The sequence below is a fragment of the Lissotriton helveticus genome, chromosome 3_1 (assembly GCF_964261635.1).
Source record: "Lissotriton helveticus chromosome 3_1, aLisHel1.1, whole genome shotgun sequence".
NCBI classification, from domain to species: Eukaryota; Metazoa; Chordata; class Amphibia; order Caudata; family Salamandridae; genus Lissotriton; species Lissotriton helveticus.
In genome coordinates, this window is record NC_136061.1 from 939,978,347 (window position 1) to 939,993,529 (window position 15,183).

Below are 15,183 nucleotides of genomic sequence, written 5' to 3' on the forward strand. Positions count from 1 at the left end.
ACTTAAAAGCGGCTTTCGACCTGGTCCCTCGTAATACACTATGGAAAGTTCTAGCGGACCTGGGGATGGCACCTGACTTGTTGAGTTTGATTGGGGAGACACTCTAAACCTACCTGCTTGACGCTGCAAACGCCGCCACAGCCAGGAGCATTCCTTTGGGGTCGCGAGGGCACCCGGAGTCAAACCGCCACCGCCGAGAGTCATTTGCAAGCAGTCCACACGCGCCGCCGCTCCGGGACTTCAACTCCCGGCAGCCTACGCGGCGGCGCGCTTTCTAACGACGCGAGGGCGCCAGGAGGCGCACAAAAGCGCCGCTGACACCGGCAGAGCGGGGGAGACACTCTAAACCTACCTGCTTGACGCTGCAAACGCCGCCACAGCCAGGAGCATTCCTTTGGGGTCGCGAGGGCACCCGGAGTCAAACCGCCACCGCCGAGAGTCATTTGCAAGCAGTCCACACGCGCCGCCGCTCCGGGACTTCAACTCCCGGCAGCCTACGCGGCGGCGCGCTTTCTAACGACGCGAGGGCGCCAGGAGGCGCACAAAAGCGCCGCTGACACCGGCAGAGCGGGGGAGACACTCTAAACCTACCTGCTTGACGCTGCAAACGCCGCCACAGCCAGGAGCATTCCTTTGGGGTCGCGAGGGCACCCGGAGTCAAACCGCCACCGCCGAGAGTCATTTGCAAGCAGTCCACACGCGCCGCCGCTCCGGGACTTCAACTCCCGGCAGCCTACGCGGCGGCGCGCTTTCTAACGACGCGAGGGTGCCAGGAGGCGCACAAAAGCGCCGCTGACACCGGCAGAGCGGGGGAGACACTCTAAACCTACCTGCTTGACGCTGCAAACGCCGCCACAGCCAGGAGCATTCCTTTGGGGTCGCGAGGGCACCCGGAGTCAAACCGCCACCGCCGAAAGTCATTTGCAAGCAGTCCACACGCGCCGCCGCTCCGGGACTTCAACTCCCGGCAGCCTACGCGGCGGCGCGCTTTCTAACGACGCGAGGGCGCCAGGAGGCGCACAAAAGCGCCGCTGACACCCGCTTCGCGGAACGCGAGCGGGACGCCCGGACGAAGCCCGGGCAAAGGGCGGGCCGTCTGAGGCCGTCCGAGGTCGGCCAAGGTCGGGTTGGGCCAGGGACTCTGCACACCTTCTGATAGGCCTGCTGAGGATTGCTGCAATCCGGATTCATTGACTCACAGGTACATTTATTACCCCTCATTTTGATTTGAGCTTTGACTCAGCACTACGTCAGTATATTATTGCACACATGCCTGGTAGAAAGTTAACCCCTGTTACAAACACCATGGAGAACTACCTAGTCCAAAAAGTGACTAGGATAAATAGCGACAGAAGGTCTTCTTTGGGCTTAGATTCATCCACGCAATCTCCACTATTAGATAAAGAGACCGAGGATTCCTTCGATCTGCTAAATAGTAGTTTCTCTGGGGAGGCGCATGCTTCTGCTCAGGACTCTGTTACTATCCAGCCCAGTGGTATAGTAGCCAGTACTGCAGATAATAATGAACATGAAGTAGTGACTGTGACCCCTTCAACCAGTGAGTCCAGCATTGTAAAACCTGTTCCTATTCCAGCACCGAGGGTTACAGGGGGCAAGAGGAAAGTTATACAAAAACGGGGGGGACTAAGGTCAGCCAAAAATAAAATAGCTTCGCCACCAAGGAAAAATTCTGATGAGGAGGCGGACGACTCGTCTGATGAAACCTATGTGACCTTCTCTAATGCTCAATTTCAGAAATTCTGCAGTTTGATGGACACAAAAATCAAAGGGATAGTTAAACCTTTGATAAGTAAAATTGATAAACTATCCGCTGAGGTATCTAAACTGGAAGGTTTACTTGGAAAAACCCTGGGAGAGGTGGGAAAACTCCCTGAAGTCATTACCTCTAGTGTTCAACCCTTGGCGAGCGAAATTCAATCGATTAAAAGTAACGGACCGACTTCTACTGTTGTCCCAAACCTCCCAACGGCCCCATTGATAAATCTAACGGATGATACCCTTGGTGCTGTACCCTCTGCCCCTCTTCTTGGTGAACCTAATACTGCGCAAGGGTCATTTGAGCTGGTGGTGGAAGCCTCACCATTAGTTCTTGTGCTGGCTAATGTGCCTCCTTTAGTTTCTGGGGAAGTTGAATCAACATCATCACTCCTTAATAAATCCTTATCTTGGCTATCTGACAACATGTCCATATCACCGTGGGGCAAACAGCAACTAGCTGAGGAATTGGTAAACGCAAGAAGAGTTGAGTGGATCGGTAATAAGGAAAAAAAGTTCAAGGGAGACTGTGTAGTCCTCAATCTCTCTGACCCTGAGGTTCTACCGAACATCTTGCCTCATATTTTTCCGCCGCAGAGACGATCTACTTCTATTGTACCATTGACTCTTGACTTTTTCTATCCTCGAAAGGGCAGAGGCCCCAATCCAAGCACTCTAAGAACAAAATGGAATGTTATACCCAAAAGGGGCAGTAAGAATTTTGGCTCCGTTGAGTGGGGACTAGGTCTGGAAAACAGATTTTCTGCCCTTTCCAATTTAGATGCTTGTGATTGACAAACAATTAGTCATTTGCCCCTGCTAGAAATTTGTCCAGATGCTTGTATAATTGAGGGGCATAGTCGAGTTACTGGTGCGCTAAATAATCTATGTAACCCTGATGTCGCTGTGGGACTACTTCCTGCAAATAGTAATGTTAATGTTACAGTTGATGCAGAGTTGCATGGGTCTGATCACAGTCCTGTAATAAGTATGGTACGAGCCTCTGAAAATTTATTATCTTGGAACATAGCTGGGCTTAGTTCGAAAATGGACTGTGGAGAATGGCTTGGGTTTGTCAGTAAGTACGATGTTTGTATTTTTCAAGAAACATGGGCCTGTGATCCTGTCTTTGCTTTGGGGTACTTGAACTTCTACGTACCAGCTTCTAAAGGCCCCAAAGGGAGACCGATGGGGGGTCTCACGATATGGGTCCGCCAGTCCCTGAGGATTGTAGTAAAAAATCTGGAGCTTAACCTTAAAGATATACAGCTTATTAGATTCACGAGGGACTCATCCACTTCCATTGACATTTATAATATATATGCTAGAGGAGGAAGTGGAGGTAAATCCGTAGTCCTATCGTCTCTGTATAGTCTCCTAGACACTCACTCCTCTGGTAATAATATTATACTGGCAGGTGACCTAAATCGTACCTTTGAACCCCTTGATACAGGTGAGGCTTTTTTAGGTGCGGAGGAAGATAAGATCTGGGATATCCCCGCACTTGATTCAATCCCAATAACTCGTTGGACTGAGGATGTTCTAGGTTTAAATGCTATGTGCCTTGAACACGGGTTAAGGGCTTTGAATGGTCGTACTAAGTCAGACAGAGTGCCAGCCATGACTTTTAATAATGGCAGATCCGAGAGCCGCATTGACTATGTCATATGTAGTATGTCCTTATGGTCATCTATTATTGATATGGAGGTCAAGGAAAGGCCAGAGAGTGACCATAACCCCCTATGCGTTCGCCATAAACTGTGTCTGTTTGATGTTATTGCACCTAGTATTTTTGCTGATCCTTTACCCCCATTGATTGTGCCAACTAATGATTTACGCAGGCTAAGGTGGACTACTGTTAAAACAGATCAGCTGGTTCTAGAAAAAATAAGTATGGCAACTGATAAGGCTATCATGGCCCTTGAGGGTGAGGTTGCGCTCCCCCTTAGTAAAAACAATGTTATCAAGGTCCATGAAGCTCTTTTTAATGAAATCAAATGCCATTTTCTGAAACCGGTAAATAAAAGGCGGATCTGCACCTATAGAGCAGCAAGATGGTACAATCATGAATGTAGGGTGGCAAGAACATTTTTGGGTGATGCAATCAAAAACAAAAACCTAGAGGTTATTAGATTAGCCAGGAAGCAATACAAACAGTGCATAGCAAAAGCGAAAAAAGATTGGGACGAGGAACATTGGAATAACTTAAAAAGTGCAAGTGACCGGAAGGACTCTAGGTTATTTTGGCATTTAGTCAAGTGGGGACATGACAGGTTAGAAGAGGCTAGTTCTAATAATGTCCCACAGGACGCTTGGGTCAAGTTCTTTCGTGATCAGTATGCTTCCAGAGACCAGGCGGTAGATAGAAGATGTATGCCTTCATTACCAGCAGAGGAGGACATCTTCACTCAGAGTGAAATAGTCACTGCTCTTAATACTGTTCGAAGTGGGCGGGCTCCTGGAATTGACGGGGTTCCGGCAGATGTTTTTTTAAATGACACTGAAAAATGGTGCAAATACATTTATCTGTTAATAAATTTTATCAGCAGAGGTGTAGACATCCCAGTAACCTGGCGGGGTGCTGTAATTATCCCTATATATAAGAAGGGAGATCGAGCTCAGCCTGGTAACTATCGCCCCATCAGTTTAATTGATACTATCCAGAAGGTAGTGGGGCGAGTAATTGTCAATAGGTTGCTAGATTGGATTGATGATAACAACATCTTATCCCCCTTCCAGGCTGGATTTCGCAGGGCAACCAGCACTGTGGATCAAGTCTTCCGTTTCCAACTGATACAGTGGAAGACCGTGGTGCTAGGCGGAGGTAGCCTGTATGCAGCATTTGTTGACCTGCGGGCTGCCTTCGACCTGGTACCTAGGGCTAAACTGTGGGAAGTGCTAGAGACACTAGGTGTCCCTGGGGACCTGTTGACTTTAATTATGCGTTTGCATGAGGGCACCTATGCCAAGATACGCTGGGGAGGGTATGGGAATGACACTGCCGAATTTCCCGTAGAGCGCGGGGTTCGTCAGGGTTGTTCAATGGCCCCTACACTGTTTACCCTTTTTATCAATGGTGTAGTTGCCCGCATGCAAGCTCGGGCTGTGGATGCCCCTTCCTTGGCAGGTGAGAAAGTCCCAATTTTAATGTTCGCCGATGATACTTTAATTTTATCAAAAACACCAAGTGGTCTGCAAAAGGCATTGGCAATATTTGATGAGTTTTGTGTTGATCACGGTCTGGAAGTGAATGCGTCCAAGACAAAACTCATGGCTTTTAATCCACATAGAAATTTTAAATCAAATATTTCCATGAGTGGTCGCATTCTGGAACTTGTAAAATCTTTCACTTATTTGGGGATTCTTATCTCCAATGATAATAAGTGGCAACAACATCTAAATATTGCTATACTGAGGCACAAGCAGCTAGCTGGCACTATTATCAAGGAGCATAGGAAATCACTGACAAAACCCATTAAACCTCCCTTGATAATATACGAGGCAAAAGCAATTGGGTCTGCCTTGTATGGTGCGGAGCTTTGGGGGAATGAAAATCTCCAAGAGCTCCAAATATCAGAAAATAAATTTCTTAGGCTGTTAACAGGTACCCCACAGAGCAGTCCGCTATTGCCCCTGCGTTATGAGTTAGGAAGGAGAGAAATTTCGGAAAAGGCTAAATTACGTCCGATCCTATTCTGGCGTAGACTATGGACTACGCCAGAGCTCTCTCACTACGCGGATGGGTTCATTGATGTTATTAAATCTGACCATTACCACAAAATCAGATGGTTTAAAACATTGAAAATTGCACTGTTCAACTTAGGACTAAATGCTCTATGGACCGATCCTGCTGGGGCTTTATTCCCCACTAAGATCGCTTTAAAAAACATTTTTTGGGAACATGTTGCGAATAGGAGCATGCTTAGTACTAATAATGGGACCTTGACTACCAGTTTCCTAGAAATCAAGATGTATCCCAATTATGAAAAGTATTGGGATTACATCACGATCCCCATGGTCAGAAAATTGTTATTCCAACTGAGGGCAGGCTCGCTCCCTCTTCGTAAATTAACATCTAAATGGAAATCAGGGGGCATAACCACTTGCCCAGTCTGTGGGGTAGGAAATGAAACTTTAGGTCACTTTTTGTTTTGTTGCCCAGTATACTCTGTTCCAAGGCGTGTCTGGTTGGCTCCTATGTGTAGGAACTTAGGCACAAAAAGTAGTATGGTGGCGTTGCGTATCGTAAAATCCACTACTGAAGATTGGATCAATATTGCCATTGCAAAATATTTGGGGTGGGCATGGGTCTTAAGGCAGAGACTGTTGGTAAATTAATCACCCTCTACCAAATTGCCTAGGGACTGCTAGACATATGTCTATTCTCTGTAATTGTTTAATAATAGTCCAGAGATTGCTAAACTACTGTTTACTCTCTGTAATTTTTTAGCTGATCAGAGACTGCTAGATCTTTGTCTATTTTTTGCTAATGATTATTAACGTATCATCGGTTAGAACTTTTAACGTTATGGATTTTAGAGGATTCTCACATTGTCATTACGATTGTTATTCCTCTGGCTTTTTTGATGGTAATGATCTTTGCACCTGTATATATGATGTGTCAGAGTTTTATTAATTGTTCAATTTTTGTAGGTATTACGCTTTTTAAAATGTTTATATTGTGTATGTGCTTCGTCTAAATTGACTCTGTAAATTTAATCGTTTTTTACTATATGTTTGTATGTCATGCTTTTATGAGTAAAACTCGAATAAAGCACTTTGAACTTGAACTTGAACTTGAGTTTGATTGTCTGCCTGCATGAGGATACCTTCGCTCGGTTTCGGTGGGGATCCCAGGGGGAGGTTACTGAGCCCTTTCCGGGGGAGCGTGGAGTGAGGCAGGGTTGCGTTATGGCGCCAACCTTGTTCTCGCTCTTTGTGAATGGGGTTGCGGATTTCCTCTCCCTGGTCCCGACTGATGCCCCTGCGATGTCTGGTGAGCGGGTCCCGATCCTCATGTTCGCAGACGACACTCATCATCTCAAGGACTCCGAGTGGACTCCAGCAAGCCCTGAAGCGGTTTGAAGATTTTTGTTTGAACAGGGGCCTAGAAATAAATACGTCAAAAACTAAGTATATGGTCCTGACCGGCCGTAAAACGTGCACTACAAATAGACCTTTCAGAGGGCTGATTAATATGAATGGTTCCCCGCTGGAGCGGGTAGATGCCTTCACCTACCTGGGGGTTACCCTTCAGAGAGACCTGGGGTGGTCTAGCCAACTGGACATTGCGGTCCTAAAACTTCCCCAGCAGGCAGGCATCCTTTTGAAAAAAATCACCTCCTCAACAACTAAGCCCATTAGCCCCTTATTGGAAGTATACGGGATGAAGGTCTTAGGTTCAGCCCTATATGGAGCAGAACTCTGGGGGTTTGAAGATCTAAGAAAGCTAACGTTAGCTGAAAATGAATTCCTCCGTAAAGCTACTAGCGTTCCCATAAGTACCCCGTTAATACCGCTAATGTGGGATCTTGGAAAAAAGGCGGTTCAGGATCTTGCCTTTCTGCGGCCAGTCCTTTACTGGCGCCGTCTATGGACAACAGAAGAATTACAGCACTATGCCGAGGGTTTAAGGGAGATAATGGCTAAGGACACGTGCCATAGAATACATTGGCTTAAGTCCATCAGGTCGATCCTCTTCAAATTAGGAATGAGGGATTTATGGGAGGACCCGGAAAACGCTCAATTTCCCTCTATAAAATCCCTAAAAGAAAAGTATTGGGAGATGGTGTTCATAGAAGAGAGGTCAAAGGGTCTCTCCTCCCACTTAACTGGTCGTTTCATGGATATTAAAGCCCAACCAAAACTGGAACAATATTGGGATATTATTGGTAAACAACAGGATCGTAAGCTCTATTTCCAGCTTAGGGTAGGATCACTCCCAGTAAGATCTTTCACAGTTAAATGGGCAGATAAAAGTGGTAACGACAGATGTCCCAAATGTGGGGAGGAACAAGAGTCATTAAGTCACTTTTTATTCTTTTGTCCCCTGTATACTGCCCAAGAATGATGTGGATCAAGCCTTTATGTAAATTGCTTGGGATTCACAGGCATGCCGAGGCTTTGAGAATTCTAACTACAGATCCGACGCCTAGAATAGCTGTTGCTGTGGCTAAATTCTTGAGATGGGCGTGGGTAATCCGCATAAAATATACAGCGGTAACTATGTGAAGATTAAGCTGTTTTTGCCTATGTATACTAGGGTTAACTTTTGGGAATTTCTGTGCAATACTCCTCTGGATAAATGTATGGTGATGAAATTGATTTTATCCCCTTTTAAATTGTAATTCTGCATAGTCTATCGTAGTTTAATACTCTTTTTAAATATTTATTGTATGGATTTTTAATGACTTTTTTAATCAACATTTGTGTATTATATGTATGTATACTTTTATGACTTAATTGTCGAATAAAGTTTGTGAAATGAAAATGAAAAGCATATGTAATCAACACAAGGACATGCACACAGTACGGATCCCTGTCAAGTTAGTAAAAGAAATAAACAACAGTAACATGAGAACATTTTCCTCAAAGATCTACCTCACTACTGGTACCTGATCCACTAAAGATGTAGTTGTATACAATTAAATGGAGTGCCAAGTCTACAATATAATGCCAATGTAGTATATTATTTTCACAGTATCATGACATCATGAATTAGAAACATTAGTACCGATGGCGCGAAGTGCAAAACAACATATTTACCTACATACATATATACATCCAAAAGACATGAGGTATCCTCAGTGAGTTTTAATATTAACAGAAGTATATTCCCATTTTGGAGATTTGTTGATCGGATAACCCCGTCTGTGTTTCAAATCAAAAGGAACTAAGCCAAGGGTCCCTTCAGGACAGCGCCAACTGACTGATATCCTTAAGCAGAAACAACTAACAGAGAAGCCTAGAATGCAAGTCATAAATACAATCCCAATGTTGGTCGGCACAAAAAGGCTCAGTTCAAAAGAACTGGGTAGTCTGGAAAGAAGCAATTTGTGTCTAATAAGCACTGGGCAAGCAGACTCAGAGGTACATTGTGCAACACCTGTTCAAGTTTGGCCAAGTGGGTTTGTTGAGCCATCATGCTGTCTCTCACTGAATGACCATGAGCTCCAATGGCCTTTTAGCTAATGGGAAAGAAGAATGGCCTTTGATTGGTAATTGATGGAGGGAGTGTAAATGGAAGTTGTTAACCAGGCCAGATCCAGATAAGCATGGCACACTCAAAGGAAATTGGATGAAATGTAATACATTATATCTATTTATTTATGTAATTATATTTTATTTATATTGCTCATGTAGCCACACAATAGATAATATATCCGCACACAATGAGAACAGAGATCAAGGGCACAGACTTGGATGCACAAGCTAGGCTAAATTATATGCATGGAAAGAAATTAGAAGAATTTGGCTACTCTTGCCTGATCATAGTCATTGTAAACAAGGTTCCCTAATGGGTTCTAGTGTTTTGGAGAATCAGCCTTCTTTGTGTGGCTGTGAGCTTGTCCCAGAGTTTCCAGGCTGAGGCAGAGAAGTGTCTATCATGCCTGCGCTTGGAGTTTACTTCATCCAGGTGTGTTGTGGAGGTTGACATAAGGTACGCAGAGTGGTTGGTGTGGGTTGTCAAACCTATGACTGTCACGTTATGCAATGATCTTTGTTAAGGGCACTTTCTACCATTCTGTCTTACCAGTGCTGCAGTTTATTTTCTCTGTGTTGGGTGGGCACGTCTAATAATTATGCATTTCTTTTGCTTCACCACGTTGTACTTTCTATATTGTTTTCTCTGTGTGTCAGTAATTGACTGTTATGTTTAAGGCCCTCCTTCATGCCTCGAATATTCTTTAAACCTGCTTCAGTACTTCTTCTTCTAGTCTCTTTTCTTCACAAAACATTTGAATTGGGGTTTCCTGTGACCTAGATTTTGGAATCCGCTGAAGGCTTTCTGGTTCCAATCACCTGTACCAGAAGGATAAGCAAACGTTTGATGTTTACTCTAAAAAGCCTCAAATAGTTTTCAACAAGGACAAGGTGGTTCTTAGCATACTTCCTATTTTGATTACAAACATGCTGCCAGAATTTCATTTAAATTGGAAAACAATCCTTCCTGTTTCATATAAGCCCTTGAGTTGTTCTTATAAATGTCAACTCCTTTAGTTGCTGACATTTGTTCAATAACTAAGGCTAATAAGGCACACATACCAAAACTGCAATCTAGCCAAAGCCACCACTGCCAGGGGAACAGCCTCCTGTATTTAAAAGTTCTATGAAGTTAGAGGAGCTAAGGCTTCCCAGGTTTCCTGCACATTTCACTACAGCTGAGGTAGCATTGATGACTTCCAAAGACCCGTTCCAAAAGCAGACATTTGTAGGGGGATAAACCACTCCTTGCACAGTTTGTAACTCTTATTTACTTGCCTCATTTTACATAAATGATTGGGCTTGTAGACAGAAGGATTTACATGGTCTACATCCTTGAAGCCTTGGCAGGTGTGTGGTGTCTTCTGCTCTCCCCGACATTTCTGTGTGGTAAATCATAATTCTAGCAGTTTGGGAGGAGGAAAAACAGGACAATAGAGTAAAAATGTATTTACTAAGTCCTTGCTCCACTCCATCCCCTTGAGAACATGCATCTGGCCATCCCCTAAGAGTATGTGTACCTTGCATGTTGGAAAAAACATATAGGTGTGTGGTGAATTATTGGAAATGCACGAGTGAGGGCAGGTTCTTGTGTGTGGAGGGACACTCACACTGGTCTCCTGTCCAGCAGTTCATCCTTAGCATCCTAAGTAGCGAAGGAGCGAATGCAAAGGGCTAAGGGTTTTCACCATGAAGTTAATTTTCCCTACCTTAAATAGCACATTACCCTCATTGCTCAATAAGCTGTTGTTTGAAAGCTTAACATTTAGTGATATTAAATTAGTGACGTGGAATTCAACCTTCCTTTTAGACCTTGCAGGCATTGTCTTCTTATCGGGTGAGCAAACCAAAGGCCTTATATCCAGGAACACTTAAGTCCAAATTGTACATAGATGTGGTTGATCAGCTGTCTTAATTGTAGTCCTACTGAAATGTCATAGTTATTACTACTGATGTATTTTCCAAATCCTTTTTGAGAATCAGAATGTACTCTCCTAGATTTGGATTTCTGTTTTCCCCTGAGCTTACTAAAGCTGTCCATTCTTTGAGCAAACAATTTTTAAATATTGTTACGTGCCATCTTGACAACACCTTTGAATATCTTGATACCTCATTGAGTAGTAACTTGCATATTGTAGTGTTAGCCTGTACAGAGGTGCCTTCTTGCTAATACTGTCAGGGTGCAGTCATCATGAAGGGCTTTTCAAATGGACTTTTCCATTAACTGCCACTTAGAGATGTCCTTATGTCTTTTTGAAAACTCTGTGCATTGAACTTTAGGACAAAAAGAAAAATTGATGGACAGAATGCTGAACAATGTCAAACAATCACTCCAAGTCACAGATCTGGGCTAAATCCAATGTTTTTTGCTCACCACACCAGCCCAGTTTGGACCCAGTCATAAGCAAATCAGTCTTGACCTTGCTCCATGTAAACAGTCCGGCCGAGATCCTCCCTGGACCCGAAACAAGCTTCCTAGGACCGGTTTCAGGTTATCAACCCTCATCAGCTAGGATAGCTTGAATCCAGTTGCATGTTGAGCTCTGGACCCATTTCTGGGCATCTCCGTTCCACTTGGGGTGACAAATGCAAAAAGAACAAATGGTGGATGGAATGCTAAACAATGTTAAACACTCACCCCAGTCAGAGAACTTGGCCTAAATCCATTGTTTATATACTCAGCACGCCACTCCCAGTTTGGACCTAGCTATATGCAAATCAGTCTTGACCCTGCTCCCCATGGGAAGAGTCCAGCCCGTACTACCAGACCAGGTCCTCTCTGGACCGGAAACAAGCATCCTAGGACTGGTTTTGTGGTATCACCCCATATCAGCCATGATAGCTTGAAACTGGTGGCAGGGTGAGCACGGGACCCACGTTTTGGCATTACCGTCCCACTTGGGGTGACAAATGCACTGTGGGTGAATGTTTGACATTGTTTAGCACTCCATCAATCAATTTTTATTTTTGCTTTTCTCCTCCTTTTTTTTGCATTGAACTTTAGGAAGTGCTCAGTTTGGCTAATCCCTGGTAAAACATGTGACTGGTTGCCCGGTCCTGATAAAAAAAAAAAGAGGTGCTTATTTCCAAACATTAAGGAAATGTAGGCTGAGGGCATAGGAGAAATCACACAAATTTTGTCATAGTAACTTCTACAATGTTAGTCCATTAGACTGGTATAAGTACCCACTTTAAACCGAGACAGACATTGAGAAAGGGAAAAACTGTATGAGTACATGGATGAGGCCAGCATCTATCCTAAGCAGGGTTGTGCATGTTTTCTTGCTTCCTTCTGCTTTTATGACCATTTTGCCAGGTCTCAGATCACTTCCACTTGTGATGTTGGGATGTGCAGATAGAGCGACTTATGTTAATAGACTGCAATACTTGAACTTTCTCTTTGTCGTCAGCAGTTGCGTATGTCTGGTTAACAGTCTGCTTTCTTTCATGCAGTGGAACCAATGTTCTGGGAAATCATGAGACTCCGGAAGGAGATGTCGCTGGCAAAGCTGGGTTTTTACACACATGAAGTGTAGTTGACAAGAGTGTGGTGGTGCACAAGTGCCAAGGACCTGTCCCACTCTGTGAAATACTAAGAAAAACTCCACCTCAGAAGTGACACCAGCAACTGAAGACAGGCACTCCATCATATTTGAAGGACAAAATGTTACAAGAAACACACAGCTTGCTGCTGTGTACTTTCTAACCCAGGGAAGAGTGAGACCATTTTACCAGCATTTGTACAAAGGCGTCAATGGCTGACAGACACTCCCTGCATGAACTCAGTACTCCGAAATATCTTTTATCTATGCAATCTCCTCCAGGTTCGCTTCCTGATGTGTGAGCATTATCACATGCTGACAAGAATGTAATAAACTGTCCAAATTTCACTAGATGGGAGTGGATCGGAAAAACGGACAACAAAGAACCTCAATGAACCTCTAATAGTTCAATACATATCTATAGCAAACACAACTGTCCAGTTATTTTAATTAATGCAATTATTACAGATCTTTATTTCGTATACTCAAATATGTACTTCTATAAAACATCAAAATATGGTATGGTATCCGAATATCATAGTCATAATATTGTCTGTCATAAATATACTTTTTTGGAAAGGGTCTACAACCAGATAATCATTACGGGAGTATTCCCTCAACTCTGTAAAGCGGCTATAGCTATTCCCCTCAAAAAGAAGCCAAATGGGTAACCAGACAACCTAAAATATATGTGCCCTATCACGCTCCTGCCTTTTCTGGCTAAAATCTTTGAAAAGTACATCAACCGGACTTTGGCCACATTTATCACCACATAAGATCTTCTGGACCCCTCACAGAATGATTTCCGTAGTGGTCTTGAACTGGATCGGCCTTGGCTGCTGCGGGAGGCTACATCCAGAGCCAGGTGGACCAGGGTGGCACTGCTATCCTGTTTATGCTGCATCTGTCAGTGGCATTTGATATGGTATCCCAATCCCACCTTATTTACTCTCTATTTGGCCCCACTAGCAAAACTGGTGTGGTAATTTTGTTTCCAGGTCCCGTTTTATGCAGTTGACTCCCAGATTATCGTTTTGATGTCTGACTACATGCTATCAGTGGTAAAGAAATGTATATTCTGTATGATGGATATCAGTATCTGGATGAAGGAGAACTGTCTGAAATTGAATGCTGAAAAGACAGAGATCCTGGTCTTTGGGGCTCAGCACGCGGTGTGGTCAGAGCAATGGTGGCCAGAGATGTGTGTCCCTCTACCTACTCCAGTTGTCTCCTCTAAAAACTTTTAGGAGTCATTTTTGACAGCATGCTCACCTTTGATACTCAGGTCAAAAGAACCATAAGTACATATTTTTACATGATCAAAATCCTGAAAAAGATTTTCTCATTCCAGTGGAGCTCAGAACTGCAGTAGTAATGGACTGATTACGTCTTGCCTTGACTAGTGCAATGCACTATATTTAAACATTCATAAATCCTCACTCAATAAACTCTAGGTTAGTCAAAATGCAGCTGTCTGCTTGGTATTGAATATACCTAAACGCCTTTCACTGAGAGGTTTTCTCTGCATTGGCTGCCTGTTAGGGAGCGGGTAACCTTTAAAGCACTTTCAGCCAGATTCATCATTGTAAAATCGGCTCGCAAAGGGCCAGATTCTGAGAATCCGGCCCTTTGCGAGCGCTATTTTTGCATTTTGGATTCATCATCCCAAATGCAAAAATCGCTGTTAGAGAAAGCGCAACATTGCGATGAATCGCATTTAAGGAATCTCAATTAGAGATTCCTTAAATGCAATTCATGAACCTTTTAAAAATTGCGATTCGCAATTTCTGGCCGCTATTTACCGCGAAGTCTGACTTCGTGGTAAATAGCGAAAACTTAGAAAAATGCACTTTTGTGCATTTTTCTAAGTTGTATGTTACACACACACACGTCCTTTGGACATGTGTGTGCGCAACATCAGGCTACATTTACATTTCAGGGGTGCTACAGGGTGTCCTTTGGACACCCCTGGCACCCTTGAAATTGCATCCTTATTTGCGATTAGCAAATTGCTAATCGCAAATAAGGATTGACTCCCCATTCATTCCCATGGGCCGGCCCATAGGAATGAATGGGGAGTTATTCCTTATTTGCGATTAGCAATTTGCTAATCGCAAATAAGGAAGCTGTAGGAATCGCAATTTTTTTTGCGATTTTACATGAATCCCGTTTTGCGAGTCTTTAATAGTGATTCCTTAATAATCGCTATTAAGGACTCGCAAAACGGGACATTGATGAATCTGGCCGTTAGTATGGTCCATGAGGCGCTGCACCTCCAGGGACCATTACTTCTGAGATCAGTATTTTATGATATAAATATTTTTTATTAATTTTTGATGCAAAGATTAACTTTAGCCACCACGTACAGCATTTGGCTGTTGGGGATCATAACTTGAAAATCATTCAACATAGATAATGAGAGGAAAGAGAGAAGAGGTGAAGGAGGAAAATAGGAAAAAGAGAAGATGGCAGCTAGAGTGGGCAGTTGGAAGGTCCTTGTCTTTCTGGGGAACATAGAGAGGGTTATGACCTTAGCTGGGGTTGGTCACCTGTCTGAGTCTGTGTGACAGAGAGGCGGAGTACTCGCAGGTATCTTGGGCAGGTAAGTTCCACAAATTCGGAGGAGAGAAAGTCAATTTTGGTGCCCCACGTTTAATCAAAC

At 43.8% G+C, this 15,183-nt stretch overlaps 1 protein-coding gene across 4 annotated transcripts in view; it reads left to right on the forward strand.

Moving 5' to 3' along the window:
- Positions 1-13,986, forward strand: part of RAB3IL1 (RAB3A interacting protein like 1) — a 308,069-nt gene extending 294,083 nt beyond the window's left edge. For all 4 annotated transcript variants that reach the window (XM_078681296.1, XM_078681297.1, XM_078681298.1 and 1 more), the window contains one exon: positions 12,433-13,986. In XM_078681296.1, the coding sequence (XP_078537422.1) occupies positions 12,433-12,515 (83 nt within the window). In that variant the 3' untranslated portion in view covers positions 12,516-13,986. The remainder of the gene's footprint in view (positions 1-12,432) is intronic.
- The last annotated feature ends 1,197 nt before the right edge of the window (positions 13,987-15,183 follow it).